The sequence below is a fragment of the Schistocerca serialis genome, chromosome 2 (genome assembly GCF_023864345.2).
Source record: "Schistocerca serialis cubense isolate TAMUIC-IGC-003099 chromosome 2, iqSchSeri2.2, whole genome shotgun sequence".
NCBI classification, from domain to species: domain Eukaryota; kingdom Metazoa; phylum Arthropoda; class Insecta; order Orthoptera; family Acrididae; genus Schistocerca; species Schistocerca serialis.
Window position 1 is genome coordinate 549,700,020 of NC_064639.1, and position 19,203 is coordinate 549,719,222.

Consider the following 19,203-nt stretch of genomic DNA (forward strand, 5'->3'; position numbering starts at 1 on the left):
AGAAAGCCTTCTTCTTGTAAGCAGACATTAGGAAGAAGGTGGTAGGAAAACTCACATAACTCTTCTACTTAATTCAAAACCACTTTTCTCTTTTTTTTGTCTGTTTCTGTGCTCTCAGTGTGGAATTATCTTGCCACCCCTTTGGAAACCATGAATGCATATCACTGTATGTTTCACGTTCACAAGGCTGTAATGTAGCATTGTCGTAAATCAAATTCAGCTGATAACATTGGAAAGTAGGTATCTTACATTGACCAATCACACTAGGAGGGTGACAGATTATTTTCTTGGTAAGTTTGGGGGGCAAAGTTAGTACTCCATCAAACTTCACCTCATTAACTTAACATGAAGAGTAATACAGTGATAAAGGACTTGTTTCCTTCTGTAACTGATGTGTGTAAACTGCCTGTTTTCTGGCTCTGTTATCTAAAACTTTCTGTGATGATCAACCTATAATTTGAGAATATGGTATGAATATGATGCATCTTTGAAAATGGTAGAGGTAGTCTGGAAATTGATTATGTGGTAAAATCTCATTTGATATAGAAGAATAAATGGTATATTATACTCATCATGTTTGACTGTCCTCGTATCAAATGTTCTTCCAGTGTTGTCATCATATATTTTCCCCTAAAAATTTATTTTTGAATATAATAAACATGCTCTTTGTCATTACTTTGGGCATAAAATCTTTGTCTTCAGGGAAACCTATTACAATGTTTTAGTTTCAACAGCATCTAAAGCTATGCATAAATTACCTGAATAATAACATTTTACCAAACTGGCTGCAACTGCATGGATTAAAATATCCATGTATTTCATTTTAATTACTGTACAGTTTTGGCTGTGAAGATATACTTTGATGTCTTTAGTACATCCCATCAAATGGGCATACTTTGGTTAGACTCGAAGAACTCATCAAATCATAAAATTCTAACGATGTTGAGAATTTGCAGTATTTCACAATTAAAAACATGACATCACATTTATCAACAACTGTAGTACTGTTCTGTATTCCATAGAAGTGAAAGAACTGTTCGAATGTTTTACATTTATATTGATAGTATTGGCAGTGCCAAGAGGGCTCTCAGCAGTGAGTATTAGGTATGTATAACAGTTACTCAGCCCCATGACATGAAAGTGTTTATAGTGGTGGTGGTAAGTTCCTATGGGACCAAACTGCTAAGGTCATCAGTCCCTGTTTACAGTGTAAAGAGAGATGTACTTTGTATCTGACTTGCCATTAACAAATATTTTTAACATGGTAGCAGTTCATGTTGTTAAGTAGAAAGAAGATTGTTATTCAGAAAAGCAGAGATCAGTTGTGAACTGAAAAGAAGATTGCTATTTGAGAAGGGTACTTTGTGAAATTCAGCATGGCTGACCTTAAGATATCAGTGTTTGGTGGCGAAGACTATGGGGTCTGGAAACAGTGACTGGAAATGTACCTGAAAATGAAGAAATGTTATATAGTGGGTTCAAGAGCAATAACAAGCATGGACAAGGCAGGTACTTGGGAAGAAGAGAATATGACCTCAGTGAACTGTGTATATGGAGTAATTTTTAGTGATAAAGAAACTGCATTTGAGATAATGAGAAAGTTCAGTGAATTATACTGGTACTCCAAAGAATCAACAGTACTGCAAATTGTGTGCAGAAACAAATTGGACAAACTGGGGTTAAAAGACTGTAGTGACACAGAAACATTCTTCAGTGTTTGGGGAAAAAAACATTGAATGAGTTAAAATTAGCTATCATGAAAGTGAAAGTAAAGAAAAGCTAAACTAAATGTTGGATACCTTACTGGAAACTTTGAGTTCTGTTGACGATCTGATTGATATTTTGAAAAAGAAGATCAGACAGTCGAATGTGTTAAAAGTAAAATTTAAATGATGGATTTAAAAGACAGGGACAGAAGCAAACGTGCAAAATCTGGTGCATTCCATGCTGAAAAGAATACCAGTATGAATTACAAGGAGCAGTTATGTTATGGTCATAGCAATTTGGGCATTTAAAGAGGGACTTTCACCAGTCAGACACAAGCGGAGATTCATGGACACATGGCAGACATCTTCATGGAGGTGGTCACCATTGTTGGCAAAAAGGGCAAAGCAAGCAGCATAGTGGGGGTAACAACAGCTGGTTATGTGGTAGAGGTGAGCAGTGTGGTTCAAGAAGCAGTCATCATTGAGGACACTGAGTATATGAACAGAACAGAAATGGCATGAACAGCTTTGGTTGCACAGATTGTGTTGTTAATATTGAAAACTATTTTTCTGACTGCATAACTTTCAAAGAGACTATGAATACAAAAATTGTGCACATTTAAGTTTTGGAATCTATACAGATAGGTGAGGCAATACTAACCTTACGACTTATCTTAGAAGAAAGATTAAGAAAAGGCAAACCTACGTTTCTAGCATTTGTAGACTTAGAGAAAGCTTTTGATAACGTTAACTGGAATACTCTCTTTCAAATTCTGAAGGTGGCAGGGGTAAAATACAGGGAGCGAAAGGCTATTTACAATTTGTACAGAAACCAGATGGCAGTTATAAGAGTCGAGGGGCATGAAAGGGAAGCAGTGGTTGGGAAAGGAGTGAGACAGGGTTGTAGCCTCTCCCCGATGTTATTCAATCTGTATATTGAGCAAGCAGTAAAGGAAACAAAAGAAAAATTCGGAGTAGGTATTAAAATTCATGGAGAAGAAGTAAAAACTTTGAGGTTTGCCGATGACATTGTAATTCTGTCAGAGACAGCAAAGGACTTGGAAGAGCAGTTGAACGGAATGGACAATGTCTTGAAAGGAGGATATAAGATGAACATCAACAAAAGCAAAACGAGGATAATGGAATGTAGTCGAATTAAATCGGGTGATGCTGAGGGGATTAGATTAGGAAATGAGACACTTAAAGTAGTAAAGGAGTTTTGCTATTTAGGGAGTAAAATAACTGATGATGGTCAAAGTAGAGAGGATATAAAATGTAGACTGGCAATGGCAAGGAAATCATTTCTGAAGAAGAGAAATTTGTTAACATCGAGTATAGATTTAAGTGTCAGGAAGTCGTTTCTGAAAGTATTTGTATGGAGTGTAGCCATGTATGGAAGTGAAACATGGACGATAACCAGTTTGGACAAGAAGAGAATAGAAGCTTTCGAAATGTGGTGCTACAGAAGAATGCTGAAGATAAGGTGGGTAGATCACGTAACTAATGAGGAGGTATTGAATAGGATTGGGGAGAAGAGAAGTTTGTGGCACAACTTGACTAGAAGAAGGGATCGGTTGGTAGGACATGTTTTGAGGCATCAAGGGATCACAAATTTAGCATTGGAGGGCAGCGTGGAAGGTAAAAATCGTAGAGGGAGACCAAGAGATCAATACACTAAGCAGATTCAGAAGGATGTAGGTTGCAGTAGGTACTGGGAGATGAAGAAGCTTGCACAGGATAGAGTAGCATGGAGAGCTGCATCAAACCAGTCTCAGGACTGAAGACCACAACAACAACAACAACAGATAGGTGATATTATTTTCCAGTTTGTGGTGACATGATTCCAATCAAAATAAATTATATTTTGTCCAAGACATGGGTAGAAATTTGGTTAGTTATGCTAAAGTAACAGAAAAACATAAAATTGTGTCTGAGGCAATATATCAAAAGTTTTTGATGCAAACAATAACTTGCTTGTGACTGATTTGGAAGAAGTTAGGGGGTATAAAATGACAAGCAGAATTTATAATGAAGAACTGAATGTAAGTGGTGTAAGAAATGAAGATAGTAAGCCAGTAAAGGAGAAATGACATTGTGCACTTGGATATGTAAATTTTAATGATTAGAATGTATTGTGTAAACATCAGTTACTGGATATACTGTCAACAAATTAATAGTCAGAATTCATGAAGTGTAAAGTCTGTATTGAAAATAAAATGTGCAATTTACCTTTTGAAAACGCAAAGGCAAAACAAAAGAAACATTAGTGGTTACTCATACTGATTTGAATGGGCCACATTCAACTCACAGTTTGTGTGGGAAAAGATACTTTCTCAGTTTTATTGACTATTATGTTAAAGCAGCTAGAATCTGAATTGTCAATTCTAAAAGTCCAGCTTATGCCTGTTTTGTGGAATACATTAATAATATTGAAAATGTAACTGGTAAAACTATTGAGAAATTGAAATGTGGCAATGAGAAAGAATGTTTAAATTCAGATCATCAGTTTAAAGGACAGAAAGGAATCATTTTAAATATATGTCTTCCCTATGTACAAAAATTAAATGCTATAGCTGAAAGATACAACAGATCAACTGTACATATGTCATAATTCCTGTTAGCTGAAGAAGAGCAGATAGTAGATTTTGGCCTGAAATAGGTTGTGCAGCTATGTACCTTAAAAACAGAATTTTAGCTATTACTATTGGAAAGAAAACTCCTTGTGAGGTATTATTTGGGAAAAAAAACCTAATGTTAAACATTTAAGGTTTTGTGGATGTGGAATTTTTATATTTTTTGGGAAGGAACCTAATGTTAAACATTTTAAGTTTTGTGGATACAGAATTTTTGTGTGTCCCAGAACAGTTGAGAAAGTCAGAGTAGAATCATAAAGCAGACTTAAGAATTTTAATAGGCAACAGTGAAGTTGGATACAGAGTATTACTTAACAATGAACTTCTGCGGGATGAAGTTTCATTGTGGACTGGAGCATGCACCGACTGAAACTTCCTGGCTGATTAGAACAGTTGATAGAGCACTTGTCCTTGAAGGCAGTGGTCCTGTATTTGAGCTCAGGTCAAGCACTCAGTTTTACTCTGCCAGGAAGTTTCAATAAAGTTCTTGTTATCAGATACATCAATGTTGTGGAAGAGGATATCAGTTTTATTGACCTGAAGGACTCTGACTCAGGGGATGAATATTTTAGTGATTCTGAGTGCAAAACCATAGATGATAAATCTTTAAGTGAACAAATGGAAGAAACAAGTATCAAAGGGTGGACCTGCAGTCATAAAGAAAAACAAGAATGTGAGTTGAGAAGGTCAACTAGAAAATGTAGGGTGCCATTGAGGAGGCGATGAATAGTAACGGCTGAAAAGTTTGTAAGCAAACAATAGACAAGGAAACTGAGTGCTTTAATAAAACTTGGGAACTAGCAATCAGACCAGCAAATGTAACTATACTTGATGTAAAATGGGTTTTCATGTGAGAATCAGGTAACACTTATAAAGCAAGATTGGTTGTCAGGGGCCTTCAACAAAAACCATTCGTGGATGATTTACCAGTTACTACAATCCAAACACTGAAAATTTTTGGCAGACTGTTGTCAAAATAGTTTAATTGTGGAACAAATGGAATACAAACTGCATTTCTAAGTGGTAAACTTTTCTCACAAATTTATGTAAAGCAACTTTCAGGATATGAGGGTAAAACAGGTAGGGTTTGTAAGTTATTTAAGTCATTATATGGTTTGAGAGAACATCCTAGAGCATGGTAGGATTGTTTAAATGTGTTTTTAAATGTCTGGATTCTAAAAGATGTAAATATGATTATTGCCTTTATGTACTGATAACTGAAAAGTATATTATCTATGTAATTGTGTTTGTTGACGATAAACAAATTTTTGGCAAAAGTAAAAGAAAAATACAGTACATCAAGAATATGTTACTGATATGATTTCAGGTGAAAGACTTATTCGTTGTCCACAATATTATTACATCTGAGAGTGAGGACGATTCGGTCAGCTTACTGCAAGTTAATGTGTAATTGGGTTAGATACTATATGCACCACTGACCTGAAAGCATTGACACTGCGGTGAATTTTCCTTTGTCACCACTGTACTCACTTACTATAACACCAACCTGTGTTTATGATAAGGGCCAAGTGCAATAATATTGTAAAGAATTACCCTGGAATAAATACTGACTATAATTATGCAAAGAATGTAATGACTCTTAGTTGGGAAAGTTATATTGAAACTTTAGTTAATAAATGGTGTGCCTAGATGGCTCAGTGGCAAGTTTGCCATCAGCAATGGAGTGGCGAGGACATGTGCTTCCCATGTCGCTGGTCTAGTGGTGTGCATGAGTTTGTTTACTTCCCACATATCACTTACTCCCAAGTTCATTGAAGTAACGTGGCAAACTCCTATAGAAGAATACTATCAAGATTACATTCCAAGATGAATGTCCATGACCCTAAGCATATAAAGTAGAAAATTTCTTACATGATGAGCTACATCTAGATCCACAGGACATCATTGGTCTTTTGATCATGGCCAGTTTTGTCCATGTTAAGTTGATGAATAAAGAAGCGTGCTCAAAGATGGTTTCTGGCACTGCTGGCAGGCTACAGTTTAGGCACTCCAATGGACATATCAGAGCTGTTACTGTTGAAGATGCAGGCCTAGATGTGAGGACCATACTGATTTTCCAGCTACCTTTTGTGATACGTGCTGATTCCGTTATCTCCACTCTTAAGCTGTACAGGTCTGTCATCAGTCATTTGGCTGAGAAATGGCAGACATTTACGATGTACCCCATTCTCAGTGGGATAAGGCATGCCAAACTCAAACTAACAAATTATGTTCCTTCATACTTAAACATCAATGGTTGTTGTGAAGTTATCATGTATGATGGACAGCTGCACACATGTTCAGCATGTGTACTGGAGGATCAGGTTTGCTCCAATTGTTTGCAGTACAACATGTTCGCTCTTCGATTTCACTAGTTGCTTAAGCACAAGTGATGACACCTATGGTGTTTGCTGTGTGGAATGGGCTAGGTTACCACCGCAGACACATGGACACATTATTGATGAGGTACATACAACCTGCTCACTGCAGAGGTACATGACGGATAGCCCTGAACAGCAACTCCCATTGCAGGGAGATGACTCCAAACACCACAAGCAAATGGCTGTTTATCCATGAGTCATGTCAACCCAAGCCTTCCTCTTGGAAGATACAGAGGAGTCAGATCTACATACATGTTTTGACATGGAGATACATGTTTGGAAACAGAACTCACCCTGCAAATGCAAGAAAAACTGGTGGATATCATCTGAAAACTGTGTCTTGTGGACAGATATACATGATAGTACTGATCTCACCCATTTCATGGGTGCACACACTATGGAGGCTTCAGCTGACACTACACTCCCTTTTGGAACCGAGATTATGGATTCTTCTTCTCCCAGACATCTGTTCGGAGATATAGGCGGTAATGGAACACCATCACAGGTGCAAGGGAACATGACAATGGCCTCATTTTTAGCCACTGTAACACACCAGCAGCCTCTCTCCAGTGACTCGTGGACAGACGATGTGGAAGACAACTCTTTGGTGAGTACTGTGCTTGTAAAAGAGGGGGAGTTACACCCCCCCCCCCCCCCAAATCTCCTGTGGACAGCATCATAACAGAGGTTTCAGGGTGGCTTTGGAATGACAAAACTCATCGCCATGGCTTTCATTGATGTCTGCCACAGCTTTAGAGGGTAAGCAACAGTCACATCTACTTGTGACTATCAACATCCACACCGTCCGGCCACATGTGAAGCTGTCATTATTATGCGAAACAGTTTGTGCGGCCAACATTGACATGGCCCTTTGCAAGAGGTATATGTTCTTGACTTTCTGGACATCTCTGGATACATGATATACATATCACATGCATTGGATATGAGCAGTGGTGTCACAGTGCTTCTCAAAGAAGGTTTAGTGGCCACTGACATACATTATGTACCAGGTGCCAAGGTGCCAGGGACATGATGCTTGTGGTCCCAGAGGTACACCTCATCAATGTTTACATATCTTTGGGTGCCAGTAAGATGTGTGAATGAGTGTTCTTTGTTGCTGAGCAGTTAATGCAATTATACCTGGGCAAGATAGGTGATCTAATGATTGGGATTGACTTTAATTGTACACAGACTCCCAAGGACCAAATTCCTCACCATTCACCTTGCCCAGCACTCAGTGCAGTCATTTGCAAACTTAGTTTGTTAGACAATTGGGATATAATCTGTGCTGATAAACCAGGTTTCACACTCTTCATGGAAGATTCATCTTGCGGAATGGGCAGAATATATACCTCTTGCCCTCTCAGGGATGCGGCCAAGGCAGCCAAGTTGTGGCCAGTGGCATTTACTGACCACACGTCTTACATTTGTACCATCACATTTGAGTGCCAATGGGTGTGGCGCAGCCGCAGCCGCAGCCCTTGGAAATTTAACACCATGCACTTGAAATAACCAGAATGTTAGGCAGTGGAGACTGTACCTACGATGACGAGGACTGTATATCAGGTTTACATTGGTGGCTGGACTGTGCCAAGCTGAACCTTTGCTGCACTTTGAAGACATTTAGTAGGGAAGCTGCAGTGTTGAGGCACAGCACTACCGAGTTCTGTTATGCTGTCCTCAGAGAGTGTTCTGTTATGCCCCTATCATGCGACTACCAGATGCTTGTCAACCAAGCAAAAGTGAAGATTGTGACATTGCTGCATCAACACTTGGAAGGGATGATGGTTTGTACAAGTCAAATGATCAGAATTGTCAATGATCGACCCTCCATACAGCCATGGAGGTGATGACAGAAGATGGAGTATGTCGTGGCAGGTGAAGGGGCATAAGCAATGCTTATTTTGAAACTTCCTGGCAGATTAAAACTGTGTGCCAGACAGAGACTCGAACTCAGGACCTTTGCCTTTTGTGGGCAAGTGCTCTACTGACGGAGCCACCCAAGCACGATTCACGCCCCGTCCTCACAGCTTTAATTCCGCCAGTATCTCGTCTCCTACCTTCCAAACTTCACAGAAGCTCTCCTGCGAACCTTGCAGAACTAGCACTCCTGGAAGAGCACTTGCCCGCGAAAGGCAAAGGTCCTGAGTTCGAGTCTCAGTCCGGCACACAGTTTTAATCTGCCAGGAAGTTTCATATCAGCACACACTCCGCTGTAGAGTGAAAATTTCATTCTAGAAACATCCCCCAGGCTGTGGCTAAGCCATGTCTCCACAATATCCTTTCTTCCAGGAGTGCTAGTTCTGCAAGGTTCGCAGGAGAGCTTCTGTGAAGTTTGGAAGGTAGGAGACGAGGTACTGGCGGAATTAAAGCTGTGAGGATGGGGCATGAGTCATGCTTGGGTAGCTCAGTCGGTAGAGCACTTGCCTGCGAAAGGCAAAGGTCCCGAGTTTGAGTCTCGGTCCGGCACACAGTTTTAATCTGCCAGGAAGTTTCATATTAGCTCACACTCCGCTGTAGAGTGAAAATTTCATTCTAGAATGCTTATTTTACCCATTATTCTCACCTGTAAATGGAGAAGAGATCCTACCCAGAGGTCAATGCTGCTGTCATTGGTGTGAAACACACCACCTTTCTCTGGAACTCCAACAGGAATTGCTAGAACTGGTGACTGAAAAGAGGCACCCAGTAAGACACCAGAAATGTTTGAACTATCCCTGGAATTTTACAGAATGTTCTGGAGGATATTGGTTCTCCATTGGATGACTATATGTCAAGGGCTGATGATGCCAGATGTGCAACTTCTGGTTGCCTTTGTGGAAGGTGTCATCATACCAGTCCATAAACCTCACTGAGGATCATGCATTATGGACTACGAGTCATTAACATTGTTGAGGTGTGATTTGAAACTCTTAACATGCCAGCTTGAATTTGGCATACATCTTGTGTCCTATCAGCAAATCAGGCATTGAGGGGTGGGACGCATACTATGCTTGCCACCCTGTGTTGCTACTAGGACCTAATTACCTTCGCTATAGTCTATCGTGCACCAGGAGCGCTGCCTGCTGTAGACTTTAGTCAAGCATTTGGTCATGTCAGTCATATGTACATAACTGCTGTTCTTCAGAAAATGCACTAGTCAGATGCCTTCATTGAGGTGGTGCTCCATCTCCTACATAGGGCAACATAAAAAATGCTTGTTAATGGTAGACTGTTGAACACCTTGTAGATCCACTGCCGTATTAGGCGGGGATGGCCCTTATCAAAGGGGCCATTGTTGTGCAGTCTGCAACACTGTCTCATGGGGTTGTCTCTTGGTGGCATTGGTTTTAGGAGCACTGCATATGCAGATGATCTGATTTTAACTCTCTGTGATGAAAGTGATGTTCACAGAGCCATGGATTGATTATCCACTTATGGTAAACATTCAGGGAGCCACATAAATGTACCTAAATCAATGGTCTTGAATATTGGCTCTGGGATGACACTTACAAGCATCATCCCAATCAGACTGTGCGACACAATCTGCTGTTTTGGTATCAACTTCTAGGATGACGTCTCATGCACAGCAACCCTTAATTATTGAAGTCTCTTGCAACATATTCATGCTGGACTTGTTGATCATCATCTCCATGTCTCCATGCTTTAAACTTTCATCAATGGACTGAATGCATCAATGTCTGTCACGCATCACAAATTCTGCATATAGTGCATCCTTATGGTGGAATTTGGTTCACTTTTCAGAGATGACATGATATTTAAATTTCAATATGACTCCCTCACCCTTCCTAAAGAATGTGGTGGACTTGATATTGTCAGTGTTCATGACTGTGCAGTGACTGTGTGTGTTGGTATTCACTTCAAGCTTTGACGGCATTTCCTGAACGTCTCACATGCGTACTAATGGAGGCTTTAACACCATCTTCCCTTGAACCTCTAGTGGCACTTACTGAGATACCAGTGACACTTTCCTATTTTGGGAGGTTTTATCTGGTGCATAGCTACCTATAGGCTGTTCTCCCTATCTCTCGCTTGCCAACAGCCAGTGACATCTGTTGCACTGGTTGTCTAATATCATTGAATTGATGTATCCCGTGGTGCACTGGAAGGTAGTATGGTCCAATGTCAATGCAGTGACACTAGATTCAGATGTATGGTTGATCTGCTATGTGACAGTGAACAGAAAACATATTACTCAAGACAGACTCCATAAGATCCATCTTGCCAGTTTGCCTTAATGTATGAACTGCAGCATTCAGGATAAAGACAAAGACCAGCTGCATTGTGGGCTGGCAGAAGAGATCTGGTATTTTGTGCATCAAATTTTGGCTCTCTTTTTATGGATGTCATCCACTTGTGTTGATTCAAGAATGTTGCTTTACCTGGTCACAGTTTATTACTCAAGGATGAAACACAATGTTGTCACATGGATCAGAGGTCATGCATTATGAATTTTTGGAACTATTTAAATGATCGTCATTGTGGTATTGTGAAGAACTACACACCATACATTTCGAACTTCTTGCAGAGCATCTTCCATGATCCACCCCACAGCAGGATCATTCATGGTAGAAGATGAATTTGATACATCCACACAAAGAAGATTCAACAGGTAACAGTATCAACACAACATTCTGAGAAGAATCCCGTGGGCTGCCGGCGTTCATGGAGTATTGATGCCACATGTGTGTATTCCAGACTGTTACCTTGTGTTTTTTATGCAATTATCACATATCCCTTTTTCTTTTAAAATCTTGGCAACAGAGACACATCATGGAAAGGTGGATTTATTTTTTGTTAATAAATAAATTAGAATGCACTGTGGCCCTTTACCTATTCCTGTTTGGTGACAGACACATTGTGGCCAGACCTCACAAAATGACCCTTGCCCACTTTGCCACCAGGACTACCCCCTCCTAAAAAAACATTTGAGGGAAAAAAAAGAGCATGGTCAAGTCTCAAGCTACAAATCCAAAGTTCTTTGGTTCAATCAGTGGTCAATCGTAGAATTCTTATCTATCAGTTATCACGTGTTTCACCTCTGTCGATGATTATTGATGAAAAATGATGAGTGGCACCATGGTTCAGAATACACATTAAACTGTAGGTCCATTTATAAATGGCTGGGCAAGTCAGTTCAAAGGTCAGAGGAACGCATTGGCGTACCACCTCCAAAAGGATCATGTCTAGTAAAGCACTGTGGTGTTCTAAGGACTCTTCAGATTGGTGATTGCTTTACTTAGTTAAGAACTATCAGACTGATAGACAGCAATGGAAGTTAATTTGAAATTAGAACCAGCGTAGCAATGGAAGTTAATTTGAAATTAGAACCAGCGTAAGATACAAGTCATGATTTAAGAATAGGAACTTGATAAGTTCTTCCTGTGCATTAGTTCAGAAATACAGTCAAAAGTAAGTCAAACTGAAAACTGAATAGATTTCAAAATTGTTTCAATGATACTCATTTTAAGCATGCTTTTAAAGCACTGAAATATTTCTATCAAACAAAAGATTTGAAGTTAACATTTGAAAGAACTGAAAATATTGAAGATTATTTTGTAGATACAGACTGGGCAAGTGGTTGTTTAGATCATAAGTCTACATCAGGTTATGTAATTAGATTATTTGCAAGTGTAATATTTTGGAAATCTAAGAAACAAAGAAGTGTTCTTTTTGTTGAGTATGAAGTGTTGTCAGGAGCTATCACCAAGATTAAATTAATTCTAGGTATTCTGAATATTTTTGATGCAGAGTCTGATGAACCTGTTAAACAGTATGAAGACAACTCAGGGGCAGTCAGTATTGTTAGATATGGTACCAAAAATTCAATGTGTACTGAAGTACACAACCATTCTGTGAATAGATGTTACATGAATTGAATAACAAACATTCATAAAGTGGATTCAGAAAACAATGCCGCAAATATTTTTGAAATCTTTGAACAAGGATAAATTTGTAACATTTTGAGAAATGTTGAATGTAATTTGATTGCAATATAAATGTAAGAAACTATGTTGGAAAGTGGTACATGTATATCAGTAGTATTGACATTATCAAGTAGCCTCACAACACTGAGTGTATATGTATATATGACAGCTAGTCAGTTCTGTAATGTGAAAGTGTTGATATTTTATACAGAGACATACATTGTTTTTGACTTGTTGTTAATAAATATTGTTAACAAGAGAATATATGGTATGTAGTGACATTTTGCAGCTTTATCTTTACTGCACAATCACTCATTAATGTAAATCACATTTTACGTCCCTGTCTGTTGTTCAGACTGATATTCTGTTTTATGACAAAAGACTTTAATGAGTTGCTCCAGAGATAGAACAAAACTCATTGAATTTCCAGAAACTAAAAAACTGAGCAAAATTATTCCTTATAAATCATAAATTACATGAATTCTAGAGTTACATATAATGTTAATATCGTATCTAATAATGGACTGAGAAAGAAATAGCTCAAATCATACAGTACAAAGGTGATTACTTTCTTCCATAATGTTACTTACATAAATGTCAAGTCTGTACAATAAATACATGGCAACTAAATGTGATAATGTTTTTCTCAGTTTTTTGTATGTTTAGTAGGCTCTTTATTTGCAGCTATTGACTAGTAACTACAATACACAATGGGCTCTCAATTAATATCTCAGAAATAGATTAGTGTTTAATGGTGGTAGCTTATAAACAGCACACAAAACTGTTTCTCGTTACCAGTCTATTTCGTGATTGTGCTCTGATCCTTAAAAGTTCTCCTTTAGATTTTGGTTAACTGAACACAACAAATGATCAAAGTAAATGAACTATATGGCTGATTTTATTTTTGTCAGCCATATTCATTTCCTCAGGTTGTGTTGTCTGTGTTATTATTATCTTAGTGTCAGTTTATTGGCAGCACTATTTTTGTCTCCTCAGACCAGTGGTATAGTTAGGTAGTTTGTGCATCTGATGCACAGTTTTAACTTGGCCTCTGCCACCCACTAACCCCACAAAACCATAATATAATTTTGGGTTTTGGGGAGTTTTATGCATGTGGTTAATTAAGCAAAATACTTTTTTGAATGGAGACAATTAAGGGAAACCCATTTTTAAAATGACACTTTTTAATTGATCATTAAAGGAGCAGCACATATAACTAAATATTTTAGTGTTAGGTGACTTTAACATGTAGCTTAGAATTTATTCTAACTTTTTCTACAGCAAATTTTGAAATTTCAGCATCAAAATCTATGTCTTTAGGTACACTATTTTTGATTGGCAAAATTGCTAAACTAGAAAGTCATGCTTGACTTATAGTGGACCTAAAATAATTCTTAATTATTTTGAGTTTTGGGAAACACCTGTCACATCATACTATCAAAAGTAAAGGACAATCTTAATGTCAAAATGAGATTAACATTCAAAGACTGACTGTAAGAATCTTAAGGATGACTAATCTAGGTAGTCTGCTTTTGGAACTTTGTGGAACTTTGTCAGCCTGCAGAATCTTCTTAGGTGTGGAATTTCCACAAGGATACCAGCTTTCTTAATTCTCATCATAATTATTGACAAAGCTTTTTAGCATCATGGGAAATTTCATTTTTGAGGTTTTAATCACATTTCTGGGCTTTAAAACAGCAAAACAATGTGATATATGTTCTTTGGTCTTGCAACATGTATCTATTTCTTGCCTAAATCTGTCAATGGACTCTTAGCACTGACCTAAGTTTCTGCTGCAAATTCTGTAAGAGGATTGACATCACTATTTCAAGTACTGTGTGAGAATAACATTTACTTACAAGCTATTCTAGTGGTAAAATGTTTGTATGCATATAACAGTGTGAAGACCCAATCCATAAGGTATTTAACAGACCACTTATGACATGGAATCTAGCAAGTTTTGTCAACCCCATGAAGCTGGTACCGGTGTGCTTAGCAGGTTTTGTCATCACCACAGAGCTGTTTCCTTGTGCAGACCATAGCCCCCACACTTCACTAGCTATGCCTCTGCCTCAGAACACTCCATGCAATATTTGTAATGAATCACACTCTGCAAGTAACTAACATAAAACAAGAATGAGTTGCTTTATGTGCCTACAGAAACAAGTATGAGAGACTTAATGGACTCACTGTCAGTTTTACTATAATGTGTAGTACCCCCAGTGTTTCAAAAATCCAGTACAGGGCAAAAGGTACATATTTAATGCTGAAATAAGTGGTCATGGGAAACTGAGAACCATCTGTTGCTAGAAAGGAATATAGCAATCATAGTTAACCCTGCTTTTACAGTTTCAGTTCTAGTCCACATCACAGAATGAGTCAGCGTAGTGAGAGGAATGGAGCTTTGATCTTCTTGTAGCTGTCCAGATTTAGGTTTTCTGTGACATTTCCAAATTACTATGTTGGAAGTCAGGTGAGTTTATTGGAGAGAACATGGCTGATCTCCTTCCCCATTCTTCTCTAATACAATCTTGTGCTCCACCTCTAACAAATTTGTCATTGATTGGATATTAAACTCTAATCTTTCATCCTTTGTTTGCAAAACAATTCCACAGCTGGATATGCTTTGCATTCCAGAATTTGCTCCTAGACATCTTTATAGAAATAATGGAATTCAGTTGATGCTTTTCTGAAACTTCAGGGCTTTTTCATGTGGACTTCATTCTCCGTTGTCTTGGAGAAAGTATTTGCTGCAACATGTTGTACATAGCTCTATCTGCAGTTAGTCTCAGGGCAAAATTCTGTGTTAAAAAGAAACTGTTTTGGCTAAATGTAATAGTGGAAGAAAAACTAATGTTAGAGGTGGAAATAGGAAGAAATAGAAAGAACTGTTGCCTGTAATAAGAATTTCTAAAAAATTATTGCTGCATCATATTTAGTATGTACTCTTGAGACTACTGGAGGTTGTACATTTTCAAATAGCATCTACAGTTTCACATACTGTACTATTGTTTAATTCAGATCTCTAAAAGAAGTATAGAAACATAAAACCTAAGATATAATTGTGGAAAAGTATTGTTGTTAAAGAAAATACACACATAAATTAATTATTGCTTCACTGCTTCATGGTAAGAAACTACAGAAATTGAAAAAACAGGACTCTATTTATTCCTAATAATACTACCAATAATTTCACTATACATCATATGTATTATCTGGTATTCAGTTACAGAGGCTGACATAAAAATGAACTAACACTATCTACATCATTATACTCACACTAAATTCACCATTAACACAATATTGAGAATTTCACATATTCCAAAGCAGTAAATTCCAATATTAAATTTTGGCAAGTTAATGTTTTTGGTATTGGCCTATATTCAGTATTAATCAGGATTGCATACATCTGTTAGATACTGAGACCAGGATTTCTCCAGCATTATGGCTGTCTGGCCCATTACTTGATCTTGAGGACTCATCAGGGCTCAGTACTTCTACAACTCTGTACTACGACCTCCCTCTGAGGGAGACCATTTCTTTTGCTTTTGTTGATTTTCTCTTGTTACTGTCTGTTGTTCTCCTGAGGCCTTCGGATTGCTCCTCACACTTTACTAATGGCTGTAGGTGTCCATCGCTGTTATCTTAGCTTTAGTACAACATTCCTCTTACTGTGTATTGCAAGCGTTTATTTCATTACCCCTTTGATTATTTTCCACATTATCAGTAAATTTAAAAACTCATAACTGGAGAGCAGAGACATTGATGACATTACCCTTGGGGCATTAGTGCGCAATTTGAAATGTGTACTCTTAAAGTGAATGTACCTTCTTCTTCTTCTTCTTCATCATCTTCTTCTCCTTCTTCACATAATGTATTAGGCAAACTGCATGTTTTGGTACTTCATCTCTTGTATGGTCTTCCTACACTTCTTCTTCCAGTGCGTTTATAACTGAGAGCCTTTACAGGGAACCTTACTCTACCCATACAGTCTACATGCTCCTTTCATTTTATCCTAGTTTCCTATTTTTGTTTAGGTGATATATTCCTAAATATTTCCTTATATCCTCACTTATTTTTGATCTCCCTTGTAAATCCTTCCACTCTTATCAGAAATCTCATTTCTGGAGCCTGTATTTGACTTTCTTGGTGTCTTATTGTTGCCCATACTTCACTTCCATAAATGAGGGTTGGTACTGCTACTGTTTTATAAAACTTCTGCTTTGTTGATTTCCTGGCTTTATTTTGCAAACTTTTTATGATGGTTCCATGTGAGGAAGTAAATTTATTTAATTTTTAGTGCATGTCATTGTTGTATTGTAGTGCCTCAAGAATTTCGGTGTAAATTCTAGAAACACTCAGCCTTCAACCGTCTCGACCACCCGATATTTTAGGTACAAGTGCAGGAGAGTGAGAACATTTCTACTGATCCACCTGTTTCTGTGTGCAGGTTGGAAGTTTGTTATTAGAAGACTGTAAGAAGGGCGAGTCACTGATGACAGCAGGTGTTTGCCACCAGCGCCATAGAAGAAGCCTCAGTTCAGTCACAAATTTCATTTCATATTCCATATGATCTTACTTTTGACAATAACATAGGTGTGGTACTGTGTCAAATGCTTTTTGGAAATCAAGAAAAATAACATCTACCTGACTGCCTTGATCTAAAGCTTTCATTAAGTAGTTTGAGAAATGTGTGACTTGCATTTCACGTTATTGATGTTTTCAGAATTCGTGCTAGTTGGCATTGAGTAGGTCATTCTATTCAAGATATCTCATTATTCTTTGAGGCCAGAATATATTCTAGATTCTGCAACAAATCGATGTCAAAGATGTTGGATAGTAGTTTTGTGGATCACTTCTACTACCCTTCTTGCACATGGATGTGACCTGTGCTTTTTATCCAAGAACTGGGCACAGTTTTTTGTTCCAGTGATCTACAATAGATTATAGTGAGAAGAGGGGCTAACTCAGCTGGAAATTCAGTATAGAATCTAATAGGTATTCCATTGAGCCCTGGAGCTAGGTCTGGAGAGCACAGGAAACGTACAGTATTACATTATTTGGAAGTCACAGAGACCTTGAAGTAGGAAACAGCAATTGGGCTTACCACATCAGAGGTGTAACAGCAGCTATTCAAATTACTGACTACATGAACTCGATATGATCATGTTGTGTATCCAATAGCACCCCTTACCATCATGCCAGGTGCTGGGATATATGATGACGACAGGTGCATTCTAACAACATTCCTTCTCCTCACAGCCTTCACACTTGGATATAACCATCATGATGCTGTACACAGAACTGAGACCCATCTGAAAAGACAACATGGTGTCACTGTAGTCTTCACTGTTGTCATTGGGTGCACCACTGTTGGCATGCCTCTCTCTCTGCTGCTGCATCAGGGGAAGTTGCCATACAGATGTCATGACACTATCTGCGCAGATACATATCTTGCTGCAAACAAGTCCTTTTCCTGACTCAGGGTACATGACACAACTTCACAATCCTTCACAGTCTAATGAACAATTTATTTATTTTTATTTATTTATTTATTGTTCTGTGGGACCAAATTAAGGAGAAGTCTCCATGGTCATGGAACGAGTCAATACATGAAATTATAACACGATAGTAGAAACAGATAAAATGAAATCCAAGAAACATATTCAGGCAACAATTTGTAAGTTTAAATAAATAAAATCAACAATGTAACACTGGAATTTGCTTAATTTTTCAGCTCTTCCAGGAGCTCCTCAACAGAATAGAAGGAGTGAGCCATGAGGAAACTCTTCAGTTTAGACGTAAAAGCGTTTGGGCTACTTTTAAGATTTTTGAGTTCTTGTGGTAGCTTATTGAAAATGGATGCAGCAGAATACTGCACTCCTTTCTGCACAAGAGTCAAGGAAGTGCATTCCTTATACAGATTGGATTTCTGCCTAGTATTAACTGAGTGAAAGCTGCTAACTCTTGGGAATAGGCTAATATTGCTAACAACAAACGACATTAAAGAAAATATATACTGTGAGGGCAATGTCAGAATTCCCAGACTCTTGAATAGGGGTCAACAAGAAGTTCTTGAACTTACACCACATATAGCTCAAACAACCCGTTTTTGAGCCAAAATTACCCTTTTTGAATTAGAAGAATTACCCCAAAAAATAATACCATATGACATAAGCGTATGAAAATATGTGAAGTAGACTACTGTCTGTCACTTATTTCAGATACTGTTCTAATGGTAAATAAAACAGCATTTAGTTTCTGAACAATATCCTGGACATGGGCTTTCCACAACAGCTTACTATCTATCCGAATGCCTAGGAACTTGAACTGTTCCATTTCGCTTATAATATGCCCATTCTGTCTGATCAAAATATCAGTTCTTGTTGAATTGTGATTTAGAAACTGTAAAAACTGAGTCTTTCTGTGATTTAGCATCAAATTATTTTCCACAAGCCACGAACTTATTTCATGAACTACATTATTTGATAATGTTTCAGTATTACACACAAGATCCTTCACTCCCAAGCTGGTGTCATCAGCAAACAGAAATATT

The 19,203-nt window shown here is 38.0% G+C and overlaps 1 protein-coding gene across 1 annotated transcript in view; it reads left to right on the forward strand.

The window, feature by feature from the left end:
- The first annotated feature begins 2,060 nt into the window (after window positions 1–2,060).
- LOC126456199 (trypsin-1-like) overlaps window positions 2,061–19,203 on the forward strand; it is a 164,030-nt gene continuing 146,887 nt past the window's right edge. The window contains exon 1 of the mRNA XM_050091953.1: window positions 2,061–2,156. Coding sequence (XP_049947910.1) covers window positions 2,061–2,156 — 96 coding nt within the window. The remainder of the gene's footprint in view (window positions 2,157–19,203) is intronic.